At 30.4% G+C, this 19055-nt stretch overlaps 2 protein-coding genes across 3 annotated transcripts; one reads left to right on the forward strand and one right to left on the reverse strand.

The window, feature by feature from the left end:
- The first annotated feature begins 4709 nt into the window (after positions 1 to 4709).
- On the forward strand, positions 4710 to 6926 carry LOC107854061 (HVA22-like protein e). Of its 2 annotated transcripts, XM_016699060.2 has the most exons (5): positions 4710 to 4837; positions 4965 to 4991; positions 5688 to 5810; positions 5934 to 6114; positions 6567 to 6926. In XM_016699060.2, the coding sequence occupies exons 1-5, from the start codon at positions 4791 to 4793 to the stop codon at positions 6585 to 6587; spliced, it is 399 nt and encodes a 132-aa protein (XP_016554546.1). In that variant the 5' UTR covers positions 4710 to 4790; the 3' UTR covers positions 6588 to 6926. The 2 variants fall into 2 exon arrangements, with proteins under 2 accessions (XP_016554546.1, XP_016554547.1); XM_016699061.2 differs by lacking the exon at positions 4965 to 4991 and having other exon boundaries at positions 4712 to 4837.
- A 587-nt stretch (positions 6927 to 7513) lies between these two features.
- Positions 7514 to 18221, reverse strand: LOC107854059 (rhamnogalacturonate lyase-like). The gene is made up of 16 exons (XM_016699057.2): positions 18118 to 18221; positions 17785 to 17845; positions 17128 to 17249; positions 16526 to 16579; positions 16277 to 16393; positions 15227 to 15346; positions 14102 to 14237; positions 13083 to 13253; positions 12103 to 12258; positions 11706 to 11812; positions 11498 to 11588; positions 11071 to 11212; positions 10127 to 10283; positions 9443 to 9559; positions 8252 to 8378; positions 7514 to 7841 (listed from the first exon to the last, which is right to left on the reverse strand). Exons 1-16 carry the CDS (start codon positions 18219 to 18221, stop codon positions 7605 to 7607), a joined length of 2019 nt encoding a protein of 672 aa, XP_016554543.2. The 3' UTR covers positions 7514 to 7604.
- Between the last annotated feature and the right edge of the window lie 834 nt (positions 18222 to 19055).

A 19055-nucleotide genomic window follows, 5' to 3' on the forward strand; every position in this document is an offset into this window, starting at 1 on the left:
AATTTGATACTTTTGTTGTTACATTGTGTTGCATTCAGGGGTGGCTTTGCCTTTTAAAACAGTAGGCGGCCGCTTAGGCCTCTAAATTTGATGGACCTTATTTTTTATAATAATAAATATTTTTTTAAAAAAATATGAATATTATTATAAGAAAAAAATTTATATAAAAAAAAGAATTATTAGAAAAAGTTCATATATCTAGTGTACTATGTCTCAAGAAAGATTAAATGCATTGATTATATTATTACATAAAAAAGAATAATTAGAAAAAATCGATTATGTAATTTTGAAAATAGAGTTCATTAAAAGAAAGTTATTTTTTCTTAAAATTTCAAGGCCTCCACTTGATTTGAGCCTTAGGCCACGAATATGCTTGAGCCGTCCCTGGTTGCATTGTATTATTTTGATGAGTATAATTATTTAGTTAGATTCCTTTGTCTCATTTTATGTAACACATTTTTTAGTCCGTCTCAAAAAGAATGTTATTTTATTATAATTAGAAAAAAAATTACTTTCATTTTCTCCTTTTATCCTTAATGAAATGATTTATAATTACTCAAATATTCAATGATCAATTTAGACCACAAGTTGCAAAAGTTTTCTTCTTTTTCTTAAATATTGTGTCGTGTTAAACTATGCCACAAAAAATGAGACGGAGAGAGTATTATTTTTCGTCGTTACATAATGATAAATATCAACATTTTGAAAGTACGTCGGGTAAAGTATAAAATATAATTATTAGATAACAAGCAAAAATAAAATGAAAAGAAAAAATAAGGTAACGATGTGATCATACCAAATCGCGATTCATAGAAGTATGTCTTCTACATACTCTTTTGTCATCTAACAATGACTATTTAATGTTTTTTTTCATCTAATTAATTATTTAATTACAGAAATAATTAATTTCTTTTTTTCTTCTTTTTCTTTTGTGTGTGGAGGGGTAGGTGGGGTTATAAATCAAATTTCCCCCATTCGAAGAGTCAAAATAGAAATTATTTTGTTGCTAAAAAAGTTGATTAGATTTGAAGAAAGGTTTAATATTAGTCATTAATTAACATGATGATATAGTCATGATCAATGTGACATTTTTTGTATGTATACATAATTACATGTTAATTAACACAAAACACAATAATCAAAAAGTACTCAATTATAAAATTAAACATTGATCCAAAATATTTGACGCTTTAGAACAAAAAAACAAAAAGTTATTATTATGTTTTTGTTTTCAAAATCATTTATTCACTATTTCAAATAGTATATTTTAATTATGGCTGTCAAGTGGGCCGGGTCGGGCCAACCCGGAACCAACCCGTTATTTAACCGGATTGAGGGCCAGGCCGGGGCTAGGTTGGGGTCTAAGTGGGCCGGGCTGGTCTGGGCCCAACAGTAAAAAAATTAAAAACCACCCTAACCCGGCCCACTTAACCCAAACCGATCAAACCCACCTAAACCCGGTCAAATCCGTTTAAAAAACCGGTCAAACCCGGTAAAAAATATAAAAAAAAAAACCTTTTTTCAATATATATTATATATACCCACCTATATACATTATAAATACGTTAAACAATATATATACACTATATATATAGTATATACTACATTAGAATTTAAAAAATATATACACATATACACAATTACACATATATACGCACCATCCAAATGTATATGTACTACTTTAAAATTTAAAGTTTAAATAAAATATACTACAAATATATATACACATGTATACGTTAAATATACACGTCTATAGAAGATCTATTCACATATATACACTCTAATCTATATATATGTAATACTTTAAATGAAATATACTATAATATATAAACATTACAATATATATTTGTATAGTTATATACTAATTTATGAAACATATACTCATGTATACGTTAAATATACACGTCTATAGAAGATCTATTCACATATATACACTCTATTCTATGTATATGTAATACTTTAAATGAGATATACTACAATATATATACATTACAATATATATATTTGTATAGTTATATACTAATTTATAAAATATATACACATGTATACGTTAAATATACACGTCTATAGAGGATCCATTCACATATATACACTCTATTCTATGTATATGTAATACTTTAAACGAAATATACTATAATATATTTGTATAGTTATATACTAATTTGTAAAACATATATACTTGGATAAGTTAAATATATACGTCTATAGAAGCTATACACACACCATTCAATATATATGTACTAGTTTAAATAAAATATATACTACAATACATATATATATACTACAATATATATATATATATAGTTATATACTAATTTATAAACCATATACATAACGTATACATTAAATATACTCATCTATAGAAGATATATACACACATATATATACCATTCAATATATTCACTACTTTAAATAAAACATACACTACAATCTATATATATATATATATATATATATATATATATATATAGTTATATAGTTATATACTAATTTATAAAATATATACACATGTATACGTTAAATATATACTACTTTATATTTAGAAGATATACACACACACATATATATACCATTCAATATATACACTACCTTAAATAAAAGTATAAAAAACATATGCTACTTAATATAATAAATTAATAATACTTGATAGTAAATTAATAATGTATTAAAACTAAGTTTTTAATTTCAGTTTGTGAAATTCTGAATTTTCAAAAAAAAAAATCTTAACCGGGCCGGGCCGGTTAACCTGCGGGCCCAAATCGGGTTGGGTCGGGCCGAGTTAACTGGGCCCAAATCAAAAACCCAACCGGACCGGGACCCGGACCCCTAAAGCCCTTGGGCTTACCGGGCTGGTTCAAACCAGGCCGATTTAATTATGTGGGCCGATTCGGACTGGTTTTTGACACCCTTAGTTTTAATAACCTTTAGTGAGAGAGAAAAAAAAAAAGATAAATATAAACAGTTTAGATTATGCATAATTTATGTTTCATGATAAATATTGTATAGTTTAGTGGGTGAAATAAAGTTGCAAATCTAGTTAAATTATGCTTTATGATAAAAAATAATTAATCTCTCAAATTTACTCAATTTATACTTCGATTAATAAAAATAATATACCTCAACCCTACCAATGTCACAACTGAATTCTCCCAACAACTATTAAAATGGGAAAAAACAATATTATTAAGGAAACTAATACTATTATTTTTACTTCAAATTGAATTCTCGCTTTAATTACTTAACTGTTAAGGTTAAATTGTCTGGTTTGATGTAAACATTAAGTGCCTGCGAGTGAGTTATTATCTCACAAAACAGTTCCATATTCAGGATTATTAGAAGTTTTATATAGATTACTTTTTAATACAATTTCTTTCAAATTCATTAAAATTTTATGTATCAATTCTTAAATGTCTGTTATGATAGAATATTTGTTATGAACCAAGTCAACTTTGTAAGGGGCTATGAGTTAGAAGTGGTGAATTGGACTGATCCAGCTGAGATTGTTGGACCTATTGAGATGTTGGAGTGTTTTATTTGGGATTCAGGCCCGATTGTCAATTGGTTAAATACGATTTGGGATTAGATAGAAGGTTCATGCAAATTATGTTGAAGCTTCGGCTTAGTCTATGTTCTCTCATCTCCTCTTCAATGGTCTATTATCTCATCGCCTTCTAATTACCTTCTTCCTCTGTTACTCGTAGATTTTCCATTAGTATTTGTCCATTGTTACTTTGTCGCTCGAATTCTTATTTGTATTCGGATTTGGAAGTATAATATATATATTGGAGTTGTGGTGTGAAATTGAGGTTGTTACGATATTCATGTGGGACTTCTTAGATTTTATATATACGTGTGAATTGTGATACATGTAATTCCTTTTATTTCTTCAAGTAAAGCTCTACTCCTCCACCGAGGAGCCATTCTTACGAGAAGCAAAGGATGTCGTGAACAGTGGATGGTTGAAAGTTGAATTTAGTCAGGCTCCAGTATGAATATTGCAATTTATCGAATTTCAATGTGAATACTGAACAACTATATTGTTTGGACTCTCCAAAAATATCATCGTACTTATATCGGATCCTCAAAAAAGTACTATTTTTGAAAGATCCAACACGCACCTAGCAACATATTTAAAGAATCCGAGCCAAATAGCCGAACACCTAGTGAAAAATCAACGAAAGAGGTATAATTTTATAAACTTCAAATCAATGTGAATACCAGACATCAAGTGGAAAACTAAAAACAAGGATAAAATCATATAAACTTTAAATTTTGAATCCGTCTCAATTCCAGTGGCGGAGCAAGCTTTGCTCCGAGGGTTCATTCGAATCTCCTTCGATAAAAAATTATATTATTTTTATACTATTTTTACATGGTTAAAAATATTTCTTATGCATATATATTAGATGTTAAACCCCCTTCGACTAATTCGTATATATACTTCCGAACCCCCTCGATGAAAATTCTGGCTCCGACACTGCTCAACTCTCATTTTACTCTTTTCGTGATCTTAGTATTAATTAAATACTCAATGTAATGATGTTTTATTTACTTTGGATCTTGTTAATGTATGCTTAATTAATAAATTAATTTCAATTGATCTGTCATGTGCTAAACCTAGGACACTACGTTAAAGCAAGAACCTGATACCTATTTTTCCTATAAATACATACAATTCTCCCTCTCAGACTTTATCATATAATTTAAATTTCATTATTTGCATAATTTTTATTTTTATTTTTATTATCTCTAAAGTTTTATTTGAAGCATTTAATTATTAAAGAGAAATTATGGGTCATATGTGGACTTTGATCACTCATCTTCGTAGTGTTGCTGGGTAAATAATACACCATATTATAATCTTTTATTTCCTATTTTGTTAATTCTATATTTTTTTTTGCACCTTTTTTTTTTTTTTGGGAATTTTTGAAAATGACAATTTGTATTTTGTACTAAACTTGCAGGCCTGTTATGATGTTGATATATCCTTTGTGAGTAGTAATATTCTTCTATAATATCTCTTTATCTCCAATTTATTCTTTGAGCTACGCCATCATCGAGTTCAAATATATACCTATCATGTGAAATTGTATTACGTTTTGTAAAATTCTTCATTTTTTTTACTTTAACGTGAGATTTGCATAAAATGTCATGTGCATTCTTCTGCATGTATGTCCTAATGCATGTACAAGTTAATTATAAACTAATTCTTGCATCTTACAAACAAATAATTAGTCTTTCAGTGAGCGACAGATCTATTTACATAAAGTTATATATATTTATACCGTAGATGTTATATTATGTTGGTTTTTTCATGCATTTATTTTTTTATGTTTTGATTTGAGATAAGCATCCAGTACATCCTTGAATTATGGCCAAAGTTGCTGCGACATACTCCAACTTCACAGGGTCCTATTACCCCCTCCCCCCCCCCCCCCTCATGTCAATTTTAGTGTATTTTTGACACTCTTTTGTACTGATGTGACACCTTTATTACATAAAAATGGAGTCCACATCAACTAAAAAGGTTGACAAAAATACGCTAAAATTTAGTTTAGGGGTAAAAAGACCTCCGTGAAGTTGTGTGTGTCATAACGAATTCGTTCATAGTTCAGGAGATACTAGATACTTTACTCTTTTGATCTTTTTGATGAAAATTCTGATTCGATGGTTGGAATATTGTATAGATATGCATCAATAATAGCTATAGAGAGCACATCAAAGTTAGATGATGAACAATGGCTTGCTTATTGGATTTTATATTCTTTTCTTACACTTTTGGAGATGCTATTTCAACCCATCCTAAATTGGTAATTAAAATCTCTCTCATTTTTTTTGTTAATTTTTCTTTTTTAGGAAAATGCAATTTAAGAGAATAATTATTATTTTTTTTGTTTATTTTCCTGATATATATTTTTTTATGTTATTATTAGGATACCAATATGGTATGATGTGAAGTTGATTATTGTGGCATGGCTAGTTTTGCCTCAATTTAGAGGAGCAACTTTTATATATGAAACTTATGTTAGAGAAAAAATAATTAAGAATTATGGAGATGATCATGGCAAGGCAAAAAAGAAAAATGTTCACTTTATGACTCCAACAAAGATCAAGGTGAGTAAATAAATAAGCAAATTTTGAGTATGTTCTTTTTTTCATAATTAATGTCTAATTAGCAAAAAAAAAAAAAAAAAACTAGGGGAAAAAGGTTTAAAATATACTTTGGCGAAATTTGATGTAACGCGCTTCAACTTTCCTGGGTTTCTATGATTCCGGCCTCGACTATTTATTATTATATTTTTGTGTCATATATTTGCCTAGCTGAACCACGGCGTTAATACGCGCACACTGAGCGTTTAAGGGAATGAAGTGTCCAGATAGATAAATATATGTTATAGAAATACGGTAATTAATAGTCGAGGGGGTCATAAAACCCCTGCAAAATTGAGATGTGTTACAACAAATTTCGCCAAGGTTTAGATATATTTTTGATTCTTTTTCTCAAAATTTAAAGTCCAACTATTTAATCAGTATAATTTACACAATATATTTTGTTGGTTAATCAGGAAGAAGATGAAGATTATTAAAGGAGAATACAAGAAATGCTACTTTACAAACCATTACTCAATGCACAAGTTGAGTTAATCCTAATCTAGTAGCTTTGATCGAGGCAGATTCAGAATTTGAAATTTATGAATCGTGAAATTTATTATTCGTATATATTCGGTGAATTTCTCAGCAAATATATAAAGTTTGGTGGTTCTTGTTGATTCACACGAAATTTCACGTGCCCCATTAGCCATTTAAGATGTAACATTTGGACTATCACTCTTACCTACACGATGCTTGTATTACTCTCTCGCAAACCTTTTTCATGTCATTGTACTTTAAAATTTTTATTTTTATTTTTTATTTGATGTTTGATATCTTTGATGTGACCTTAATTATTTTAAATTCACACCGCGTAAAATTTATTAAAAAAATAATTTAAACAAATCTCTAGTGTTTGCTTTATTTCTCTAATTTTGAGGAATTTACAAATCAAAAATTGTTGTTAAACAAGGGTGCCACAGCAAACACAAAGCTCTCGTTCCCCAATACTATTGTTTGTGAATGGAAACAATTTTAGCTTTCTAAAAATAGTGGCGAAATCAAGATTTTTATTTAGATAAATTAAAATATAAATTTAAAAATTAATTAATTAAAAAATTAGATGAGAAAAAAGAGAAAAGCATCTAATATTTTTTGAATTATGATTAAATTTATTATGACACACTCAGCTTCACGTGGGTTCTATTACCCCTAAACTAAATTTTAGCGTATTTTTGTTCGCCTTTTAGCTAACGTGACACATTTGACGTGCGCTTCATTTTATGTAATAAAAGTATCATATCAGCACAAAAGAGTGACGAAAATATGCTGAAATTGAATTCTAGGGATAACAGAACCTCTGTGAAGTTGGAGTGTGTCGGAGCAACTTTGACCATAATTCGGAGATACTGAATGTTTATAGGTGAAGATACGATTACAACACTATTAATAAGTGAATAAATTATATTCTACTCCAAAATCTTTCTCAATATGTGTATATAGTCCCTCCATATTTACCTTGGAGGTCCTTCGAATCGAATATAATCATACATAACTCCATTAAAAGGGCTACCACCTCTAGCTTGCTTTAAATATATAATATTTTCTCCAATTTGTAATTCATATCCTGGAATTTGAAAAGTGAATAAAGAATATAATCCATGAATTCCATGTCTTGCAATTGCATTACTTTTTCCAAGTGCTTGCGTCTGAAAGTGTGGCCTTGGTCTATAAGGATCGTTTATTCTTCCCTAAAATCGAAAAAAAATAAAAAAATGAACGTCACGATTGCGTAATTATCAAATGTAATCGAGATAAGCATTCAGTACCCCGGAACTATGGTTAAAGTTGTTACGACACATTCCAACTTCACAGGAGTCCTATTACCTCCCTGAACTCATTTTTAGCGTATTTTATCACTCTTTTATGCTGATGTGGCACCTTCATTACATAAAATGAGCTCCACTTCAAAGTACCACGTCAGCTAAAAAAGGTGTCATGTCAGCTAAAAAGATTGACAAAAATATGCTAAAATTTAGTTCGGGATAATAGGATCACCGTGAATTGAAGCGTGTCTTAGCGAATTTGGTCATACGTGTTTTACTCAATGTAATTAGTTAGATTAGATATCACAAAAATTAAAATTAGATTAGCTACTTACTAGCAAATGTGAATTAGTTGCAGAAGCCAATGCTATATGGAGTGTATAAGTTCCAATTGGATCCACAGTTGAAAGATCAAATGAAATTTGCCATGTTGTTGGTATATATTTATTGTTTTCAGTTCTCCTGCAATGGCAAAAATAAGAATTAAATATTTGTCAAATAATTTGTAAGGGGGTAAAAAGATCAAAAGCTCCTCACCTCAAGTGAAAAAAAATTAAAAATGAATGACTTAGCATAGCGGCGTGGCACACCCTTATTGCAGAGTTTAGCCTCTGTGCCACGCCCTTATCGCGGAGGTTAACCTCCGTTGCACGCCATTATCGCGGAGGCTTACTGCCTCGGGGTTCCAAAATGATCCCGAACCCCTTTCTAAAATTTTGAAACTTTTCCAATCCTTTTAACATCCCTTAACATAATTCAAGTCAAAAATTAACATTACGCACGCGGGAGGGTCAAAGATAAAATGATCAAAATTTTACAGCGTCTCACATCTTAACTTCTGCAAGAGTTAAGAAAGCAATCAGACTGAAGAAGATCACAATACATGCGTAAACACTGATTTAGAAAGACCTTGCACTTCATCTACTTCGTTATTGCTTCCCACAACCCTAGTTAGATGGTTTAGCCGCCAGTGTTTGCAAGAATGTACGTAGACGGTTTAATTTCACGAGTGGGATTCAGTGACGGTAGAATGTACGTAGACCATACTTTTACCTTTGTGAGGTAGAGAAATTATTTCGAATAAGAGTACCATCAACTCAAAAGAAGCATAATCAAAGGAGGATAGAAAGAAAAATAAGGTAAAACAGAAAATTATTTTCAATAAGACCCTCGGCTCAAAAGAAGCGTAATCAAAGCAGGATAAAAAGAAATATAACGACAGTAAATAAAAAACTTTTTCCAATAAGACTCTCGACCCAAAAAAAGCATAATCAAAGCATGATAGAAAGGAAAATAAAGACTTGTAAAATAGAAAAAGACCCTCGGCACAAAAAAAGCGTAATGAAAGCCGGACAGAGAAAATATAATGACCGTAAATAAAAACTTTTTTCCAATAAGACTCTCGACCCAAAAAAAGCATAATAAAAGCATGACAGAAAGGAAAATAAAGACTTGTAAAATAGAAAAAGACCCTCGGCACAAAAAAAGCCTAATGAAAGTAGGCTATATTGCTAATAATTAATTACCTGGTTACATGGGCATAGAACCAATCTTTTGTGTAATTACTATCACCAACTCTGTATACTAAATCTTCATTAGGATATAAATCTGTATAACGATCCCATAAACCATATTGTCTAAACCTGCAAATAATAAAACATAATATCAAAATGAATTTAAGTTATATATACTGATTACAAAACATTTTTACACATTAGTGTAATATGAGTTAAGCATCTAATAATCCTAAATTATGATCAAATTTATTACGACATACTCCAACTTTACGGGGTCTTATTACCTCCTCAACTAAATTTCAACGTACTTTTTTTATTCTTCTAACTGCCGTGACACCTTTGACAAGGATTCCATTTTATGTAATGAAGGTGCCACGCCAGCACAAAAGGGTGACAAAAGTACGCTAAAATTGAGTTCGGGAGAATAATAGGACCCTTGTGAAGTTGTAGTGTGTCGTAGCAACTTTGACCATAGTTCGAGAGGGTAGTGGATGCTTATCTCTTAGTGTAATCGAACATGTTATAACAATTACTAGTACACTAATGTCACTTTTATCATAAAAATTTACATATTACAATTGCGTCATAACCGACATAATTGCATAAATATTTGTTACACTGACAATACATAAAACTTAAAATCGCGTTTTTAATTGAAAAAAAGAAGCAAATTTAGGTTAAATGGAAACTTACTTTTGTGTAGTGTTGATTAAGGCATGGTTGGTTAGACTAGGCAATGGATCAGGCACAAAAAATTCAGCAGCAGTTCTATCTGGAATTCCAATTTCCCAAAGTGTTGGACCATTTCTTGGAGGATTATAAACTAAGTCACCTAGATAAAATTCACTGCCTGCAACCATAAAATTAATAAAATTATTTTTGAGAAAGCTGTTTACGTGAAGGGGAGCCTCGGAGTAACTGGTAAAGTTGTTGACGTCTGACCCAGAGGTCACGAGTTCAAGAGTTGAAAACAACCTCTGGCAGAAATGCAAGGTAAGGCTGCATGCAATACACCCTTGTGGCATTGGCGGAGTTAGGATTTTCATTGGGGGAGTTCAGAAGTAAATGTATGAACTAGTCGAATGGGTTCAATATCTACTATATATGCATAAAAAATATTTTCAACCATATCAAAATAGTATAAAAACGGTATAATTTTCCATCAAGGTGGCTCTGCCACTGCCTTGTGGTGGGTCCCTTCCCCGACTTTGCGCATAGTGGGAGTTTTAGTGCATCGAACTGCCCTTTTAAAGTTGTTTTCGTGTGACCTATAGGTCACGGGTACAAGTTGTAGAAATCAAACAACTACTAATGTTTGCATTATGACAGACTATCTAAACTCTTACATTACACCCCCTGAGGTGCGGCCAGTGACGGAGCCACCTTATGGTCAGGGAGTTCACTTGAACTCCTTCGACGAAAAATTATACTATTTATACATGGTTAAAATTATTTCTTATGTATATATTATTAATGTTGAACCCCTTTAGCTAGTTCATGTACCTACTTTTTTCAATTTTGGATCCCTTAGTGAAAATTCTGACTCCACCACTAATGCCCTTTTTGGAATACCTCGTGAAGGCCAGAATGCTTTGTGCACGAAAAATATATTATTTGATTATAGAGAGAGAAAGAACCTTGAGTAATGGTAAAGTTAGGGTTGTATTTGTAATCTCCAATAACTCCAGGGACCCATGAGTACAAGTTATAAGTTCCGGGTATAACTCCGGTAATCTTGAAATATCCATTATTATCTGATTGAGTCCAAAATTGATAACCCTAAGCAAAAAAAAAAAAAAAAAAAAGTTATGTAGTTTAAAAAAAAAATTTTGTATTGATATTTATATAAAAATTACGTCATCCGTTTATATGAACTTGTTCGATCTGACACAAAACTAACAAAAGAAAGTAAGCCAGACTTTTAAAATTTGGCGATCAAAAATATGTCATGACTATAAAATTATGCCAATAAGAGTATAGTTATTATTTTCAAATATAATAAATTATCAATCTTTTTTAGGAGATTAAAAAAAAAAAGTGTCACGTAAAATGAACTGGACTTACCTTGGTCTCAGTTTGCCATGATCCAACTTTTCCGGGCAAAGCCAATCCAACATATGCAGATTTTGCATAAAAAGGATAATCTTTTATGTAACTAAAATAAAGTAACAAAATATTCGATTCAATAAGTAAATGAAGAGCATTTTTAACCTGAAAATTAACGTAAAGAGAAAATATAAGTCATTTATAATACGTTAAGAGCATTTTTTACCTGTCGTGGACCAATAATCGGCCGCTAACTGTGGCCCTTTCATTGGCTTTGGGATAGTCTTTTGATTCTGGAAAATCATAAGGCCATTTTGTAGTTTCCTCAAACATCTACAAATTAATAATACTTCATGTCGAAGATATAATTAAATAAATAAAAATGATGCTCGATATTTTTAATAGTTTAAACTTTAAAATTAGATGATCGAGCAATTCAATATGTTACTAGATAAAGGCGGACCAATAACTTTGGTCTAAACCTTATATTTTAGTTGAGAATAAGTACAGATTCGATAGAATGTAATAGCTTTGATCGAAACCTTATATATAGTTGAGAAATCCATTGAATACGAACGTATAATTAACAAAGCTTAGATTCTGAATTCGCCAGATTAAATTACCTGTCTTTTAGCATCCTCCCAAAGTGTCTTATGGTTATTATTGTCAAATTTTGAGTTGAGGTAAAAGAAAATAGGACCAAATACTTTTTTCCATGGTTCACCTTCTTGGAGATCCACTCCTAATTGTGGACCTGTATAATGGCCACTGAAAAATGACTGCAAAAAAAAAAAAACAAATTAAAAAATTAAAAGTTGTTATTTTTCTTATTTCAATATAATAAAAATATACTATTAAATATTGATCAAAATTTACATATATAATTGGAATTTCAAAAAAATGAAAGGTATTACATAAATAGGAACACTGAGAGTGGTTTCATAAAGAGAAATAACAAACAAGGACTCCTCATTAAGCAAGAAACCGAGCTAGAGCGGAGCAGTTCAATTTCAAGGTATAGAAAAAACTCCAAGCTGCAGCTATCATTGATCAACCTAATTCAAGCACGTCAATCAAAGATCTTGCTTATCGGATAACTTTCATATATATATATAAAATTAAAGAGCAATACGACAACAACATACACAGTGTATTTCCACCCACGTAGGATCTGAGAAGAGTAGAGTGTATGTGATTCGTACCTCTACCTCAGAGGTGAGGTAGAGAGGTTGTTTTCGATAGATTCTCGGCTCAAGACAACAAAAATAGAAGAGGACTTAATAGAAGTATAAAGAAGTAACAAGCAGTACCAAAACAACAGATATATCTGAAAATTAAAGAACGGTACAACAACATACATAGTATATTTTCACCCACGTGGAATCTGAAAAGAATAGAGTATATGCAATTCGTAACTCTACCTCAGAGGTGAGGTAGAGAGGCTGTTTCTCATAGACCCCTAGCTCAAGACAATAACAGTGTAGAAGAAGACTTAATAGATGTACAAAGACATAACAAGTATTGTAGTACTAAAACAACACATATATCTGAAAATGTATCACATAAATTGAAACTGAAACAGATGATGGGTAAGATAACTTACAGCTAGGGATGTGGGACCAGCATGAGAAGTAAGATCTTGTTTCATTGGTCCACCAATTCCAAATTCATTACTTGGTGTAATCACCCAAAAACCAATATGGGGATTATTACAAATCCATCCATGTACTTTGACATCCTTCATGTCACAAGAATATTGGTACTTGTCTTCAACCTAAGTAAATGTAAAATTCAACATTAAAAGTTAAAAGTTAAAAAGTGTTTACCTTTAAATTAAATGTAAAAAATGTTCAGTTTCCACCCTGAGTTATACACGAAATTGCTGAGATATATCCAACCTTTAGGAGGGTTCTATTACCCCTAGACTAATTAAAATCGTATTTTTGGCAACCTTAGTGCCTACGTAGCACATCAGTGAATCAACACACTGAAGGTCCACGTAGGCACACATATGTGCCACGTAGGCACTATGATTGCAAAAGATACGGTTTTAATTAGTTCGGGGGTAATAGGACCCTCTTAAAGTTCGAGTGTGTCTCAACAATTTCGTGTATTGTTCAGGATGGAAACTGAGCATTTTTCATTTATTTAATGACATAATATAAAAAGGTGCTCTTTAACCTGTCCTCATCTTGCATCTATGTCCTCAAATTTTTAACATCCACAAATAGATACTTAAATTATTATAAAGTTGGACAAATAAACGCACATGTCGTACGTGCGTCCTACTTTGTATCTAACGTGAATTGTCACGTAGGACGCATGTGTCTACTTGTTCAATTTCATACAAGCGTCTATTTGTGCATACTCAAAGTTGGAGACGTGCATAAGTAGATACTTAAACTATCATAAAGTTGAACAAATAAACACACATGCATGTCGTACGTGGCGTCCGACATTGCATTTAACATGAATTGCCACGTAGAACACATGCATGTATCTATTTGTTTAATTTCATACGAAGTTTACGTGTATTTGTACACATTCAAAGTTGGAAGACGTAGATGCAAGTCGAGGCCGAGTTAAAGAATACGTTTATGTATTATGCCTTTAATTAATTACCTCATTCTTGAATTTAGAGTAAGATGGATTTGTTATTTGAACAGCTTCTCTAAAACGAAGAACTTTTCCATGGGAAATATCTTGATTTGTTGGCATCACCTTTTGCCTATCATCTGATACAACCATATAATGGAACCTAAAAAATATAGAAAATTAATTAATATAAAAAAACTAACAGTTTTAAATAATACTAATATAATTTTTCTAAACAAAAGAGTAGGGCAATGCTTAGTACAAAAAAAAAAACAAGAGAGCTCCCGGTGCACTAAAGCTTCCACTATGCGCAGTGATGGAGTCAGGGTCTCCAGTAAGGGGATAAATAAGATACGAACAGACCGAAGGGGTTCAACATCTATTATATACACATAAAAAATAATTTTAACCATGTATAAATAGTATATTTTTCCATCCGAACGCCCTCGCCAAAGGGTAGCTCCACCCCTGGCTATGTGTAGGGTCATGAGAACGGTTGAACCACAAGGTTTTATTGTGTGCAACTTTATCATGTATTTCTGCAAGAGGCTATTTTCATGACTTGAACTCGTGATATCCTGGTCACATGACATCAACTTTACCGGTTACTCTATAGTTGGCGGGCTCAATCAGACAAAAGACACTTTTACATGCTGTGATGTTGTCCGTTTTGGATCAAGTCTGGACGATTTTCTCCAAAAAATCTCACACCGTTAAGAGATTTCCATACCTTATATATATGGTTTCTCAATCTTTTCGGTTACCAATATGAGACTTTGTTCGCACACCCAACATAGACGATACTTAATTAATTAAGTGGACAACTATATGGTCTTGATGTCAATAAGATCTAAAACTCGTCTACTAAAGTTTAAATTGTGACCAATTTATTCTTCTACCTAATTTCTAAATGCATCGAAGTCCTGGATAGTAAAGAAAAGTGCAACGAACTTAGTATAAGTCGATATTTACTAAGTCAATATTAATCAGCGAAAAAAGTAAATAATGCTTAATTAAATACAACTCAAGGTGAAAAATAGTAAGCGCGAAGCTACAACCAATAAATGATGATCAGTTGAACATTACCAGTCAAAAAATTATACTGTACATAAAAATCAAATAATATTTTTATAATTATAAATTTTGACTTACAAGTTTTGATTGAGCTTGATAGCAATCCTGCCTTCATCTAGTCTAAGTTGAGGCATTTCATTTGTATGCTCAAATTTACCATATGAATAAAATCCTGAATTTCCTCTTAGCATCACAAACCTGTAAATTATAAAATATAAAAAATTGGGATCAATTTACTTACGATACTTAATGAATAAATCGCATTATTGATGATATAATTAATACAAGAAGAATAAATTCAAATTTCAGTCCTTGTGATATATGACCAAATATACATTTATTTAACCTTCAACCAATTAAAACGTGTATAAATAGCTACTCACCGTGGAAAATAGAGAAAAAGTTTCAAAATATACCTAAACTTTGGCGAAAATTATTTTAACACGCCGCAACTTTGCGGGGGTCCTATAACCCTCTAGATTATTTTTTACCGTATTTCTATGACATAATGAATACACGCACACTGAGTGTGTAAGGATCTAAGGTGGTCCAACTAAGCAAATATATGCCACAGAAATATGATAATAAATGGTTTAGGGGGGTCATAGGACCTCCACAAAGTTGAGACGTGTCACAGCAATTTTCGCTAAAGTTTAGGTATATTTCGGAGCTTTTTTCCTAAGAAATAAGTTATATTTGGGCTATTTTATTTAGAAGTATATTAAGTACTCTCAAATACAAGTTTAATTAATACATAGCTAATTTATCAACGGTAGAATGGTTAATAATTCTGAAAATCAGTGAATGTTCATAAGCAAAGAGATTAAAAGTGAAAATTTCAAATAATTAAAGGTTAAATATATTTAGTTAGTTGGATATTGCAAAAACTAAAATTACTAGAATTTATAAATAATTGAGCAATCAAAAGTGTTATTAACCTAATAATAATATAATACGAATCATCTAAAATCAAATAAAAGATTCTTTATCCCTTCTTTATACTCGTATATCCTTCGATCAACTAGATAGACTAGGAATAAAGTATTAAAAAATCGTCGATACACGAAATAATCGAACTGACTCATCTTTAAATACAAAATCCGCTTCTAAAAAAAAAAAATAACTCACCTTTTATCGATGTTGAGAGGAAGATCATGGTGTGCATTGGAATTCCAAGTTTTTGTAAAAGAAACTTCGACTTTATTATCATCATTTGTTATAACTTTGAAATTCGTCATGAAAAGCCTGGGATAATATTTTTCGCTTACATAATTAATTAGTTATAACCCAAAAAAAAATATTCATGTAGTATAAAACATTATGAAGAAATTAACTATATGGTTTTCTTTATATTAACATAAAATTTAGATAACTTACGTATCAAAAGTGCTTTGTTTGTCTTCTGAAAGTTTCCACATGATATCCCAATATCTGCATTGGAAAAATAAAATAAAATCATATAAATATGATAATTAATTAATTAATGGGTCTGACTCGAGTTTTCATTGTAGGATTGAGTAAGGTGACGAGAGCTGAAATCAAGATTCTATTGCTACGTTCCATAGATGTTCGTATGATTCTTGTGAATTTTATAATTCCCCGCGATAAAGAAATAAGCAATCAATAATTGAGAAGGATTCCCATAATTTGAATTTGATAAATATTTAATTCAAATTTGATAAATTCTAATTTATTTATACATCAACTATTAAAGTTAGTAATATTGAACTCATTATAGTTATAAAATTATGAATATCAATCGCATTTCATAACCAGAATTTATATATCGCTTTTTCATAATTGTGATTTGTAAGTCAGGTAGCTGAAATGCAATTTATAAGTTGGGTTTCTGAAATACGTTATATATAATTATTATGAGTTACATATATTTGTCATACTGGCGATAGAAATTATCCTATCCTAAATTATATATACTTTATTTTTTCGTCAAAAAAAATAAAAATAAAATAAAAACTTACCCTCTTCTTGATTCTAGAAATCTTTTTTCCAGGAGATTATCAATTCCTTTGTAACTTATCCCATAAATATGTCCTGTTGGATTTGTTAGTGTAAGTTGAACAATGCCATTATCTACCACCACCTGATAACAATATCATATATAATATCAGTATTATAAAATTTATCGCTAATTCTATTTAATAGTAATAAGTTAATTTAGTTATTATTTGAAAATCACGTTAGTTATGAGCTATTTAGATAAAATAACAGAAAAGGTTTGAAATATATTTGAATTTTGACGAAATTAACTCTGCGAAGTTCCTATGATCCCCTAGATTATTAGTACCATATTTTCACGCAGTGGTCCAGTTAAGCAAATATATGCCACAGAAATACAGTAATAATTGGTCTAGGGGAGTCATAGGACCCCGGCAAAGTTAAGGCGCGTTACAGCAAATTTCGTCGAAGTTTAAGTATATTTCGGACCTTTTTCCCAAAAAATAACAACAAAAGATTCATTATATTTTCACAAAGTAAGGTTTGAATAGGGTAGACTGTACGCAAATCATATTCAGGCTGTTTCTGATAAATTCTCGACTATTTAGCGACAAAATTAGTAAGGAATTTCGATTTATTTATGGTGATTTAAGTAAATAAAAGTGATTATAAAACTTTACATAGTGATTTGAGATGTGCAATTTTACTGGAGATCCTATCATATCTTTTGCTGGAGTATGCCTGTGATAATTTGGAGACAAATAAAAAAAAAAATTAGATATATTAATCATCAAAAAAATATATGTATGAATAAACGTCGCTTATTTTAGTTTACATTCAATCAGATAGGAGAAGATGATCGAAGTCAGACTTGAATATAAATCGGTATAATCAAATAGGGGATCATATTACATATTGCCGAACCCGTACACATAACGGTGGCGGAAATAATTATTTAACACGTATAAATACTTTATTACTTATCAAAACATTATGAAAAAGAATATACATACCTTACATGATGCATCTTCGAGCTAGTAACTATAGAAAAAAGTTGTATAATCATTATACACCAAAATAATTTTTGTACCCTCTTTCCTTTCATCTTTCCCATCATAAAACACTGCAAAATAACAAAAGAAAAAAAAAAAGATTTTTCTTGTTGGGGATAATTAAATAAAATAAAAGTTTATTCTCTAATTAAATAACAACATAAACTAAAAACAATTAGAAAAGAGTTTAGTTTTACCTTAGAGAAATTCAACTTGAAGTTGATATATATTGAGAATATAACTAACGTTAAATTCTGAATTTTTTAGGTTAGTTTAGGCTTAACATAAGCTAACTCGGACACCACGGTTATTAAAAAAAATACAAATTGTAAACCTATATATATATATATATAGTAATTTGAAACCAATAAAGGTAAACCTAGTTCAAATCCAATATACTTTTAGGTGTTTAGTGGTTCTAAACCTCTTAGTAATAGTATTTTATTTAGAATAGAACATTAATTAAGGTATTTATAGACATGGCTAAAAACGCACACTACGCAAATTAAAAACCATTAAAAAAAAAATACCTCCTCAAAAAAAAAAAAAAATTGAAAGTCCAGTTTTATTCGCAGAAAAATAAATTTAAAGAGTATAAATAAAAAAAATCAAACTCGTAAATCAACAACAACCTATGATCTAGTGATAGAAATGTATTCTATTATGGTAATTAATGGCGGGGTTTGATTCTCGATAGTGCATTTTATAATTGTGTAATTTTAAAATCGAATCTCAAAGGTTAAAAAAAATAAAAAAACTGACCTCACGAGAACAATTTTTTTATTTACCTACAAAGATATTTTAAGTAAATGAATATACTCTTTCCATTTTTATTTATTTGGGTTACTTTTATTTTTAGTAAAGAATGTCCTCTTTTTTAATTTGACAATTTTTTAATT

This window comes from Capsicum annuum, chromosome 5 (assembly GCF_002878395.1).
Source record: "Capsicum annuum cultivar UCD-10X-F1 chromosome 5, UCD10Xv1.1, whole genome shotgun sequence".
Classification (NCBI taxonomy): domain Eukaryota; kingdom Viridiplantae; phylum Streptophyta; class Magnoliopsida; order Solanales; family Solanaceae; genus Capsicum; species Capsicum annuum.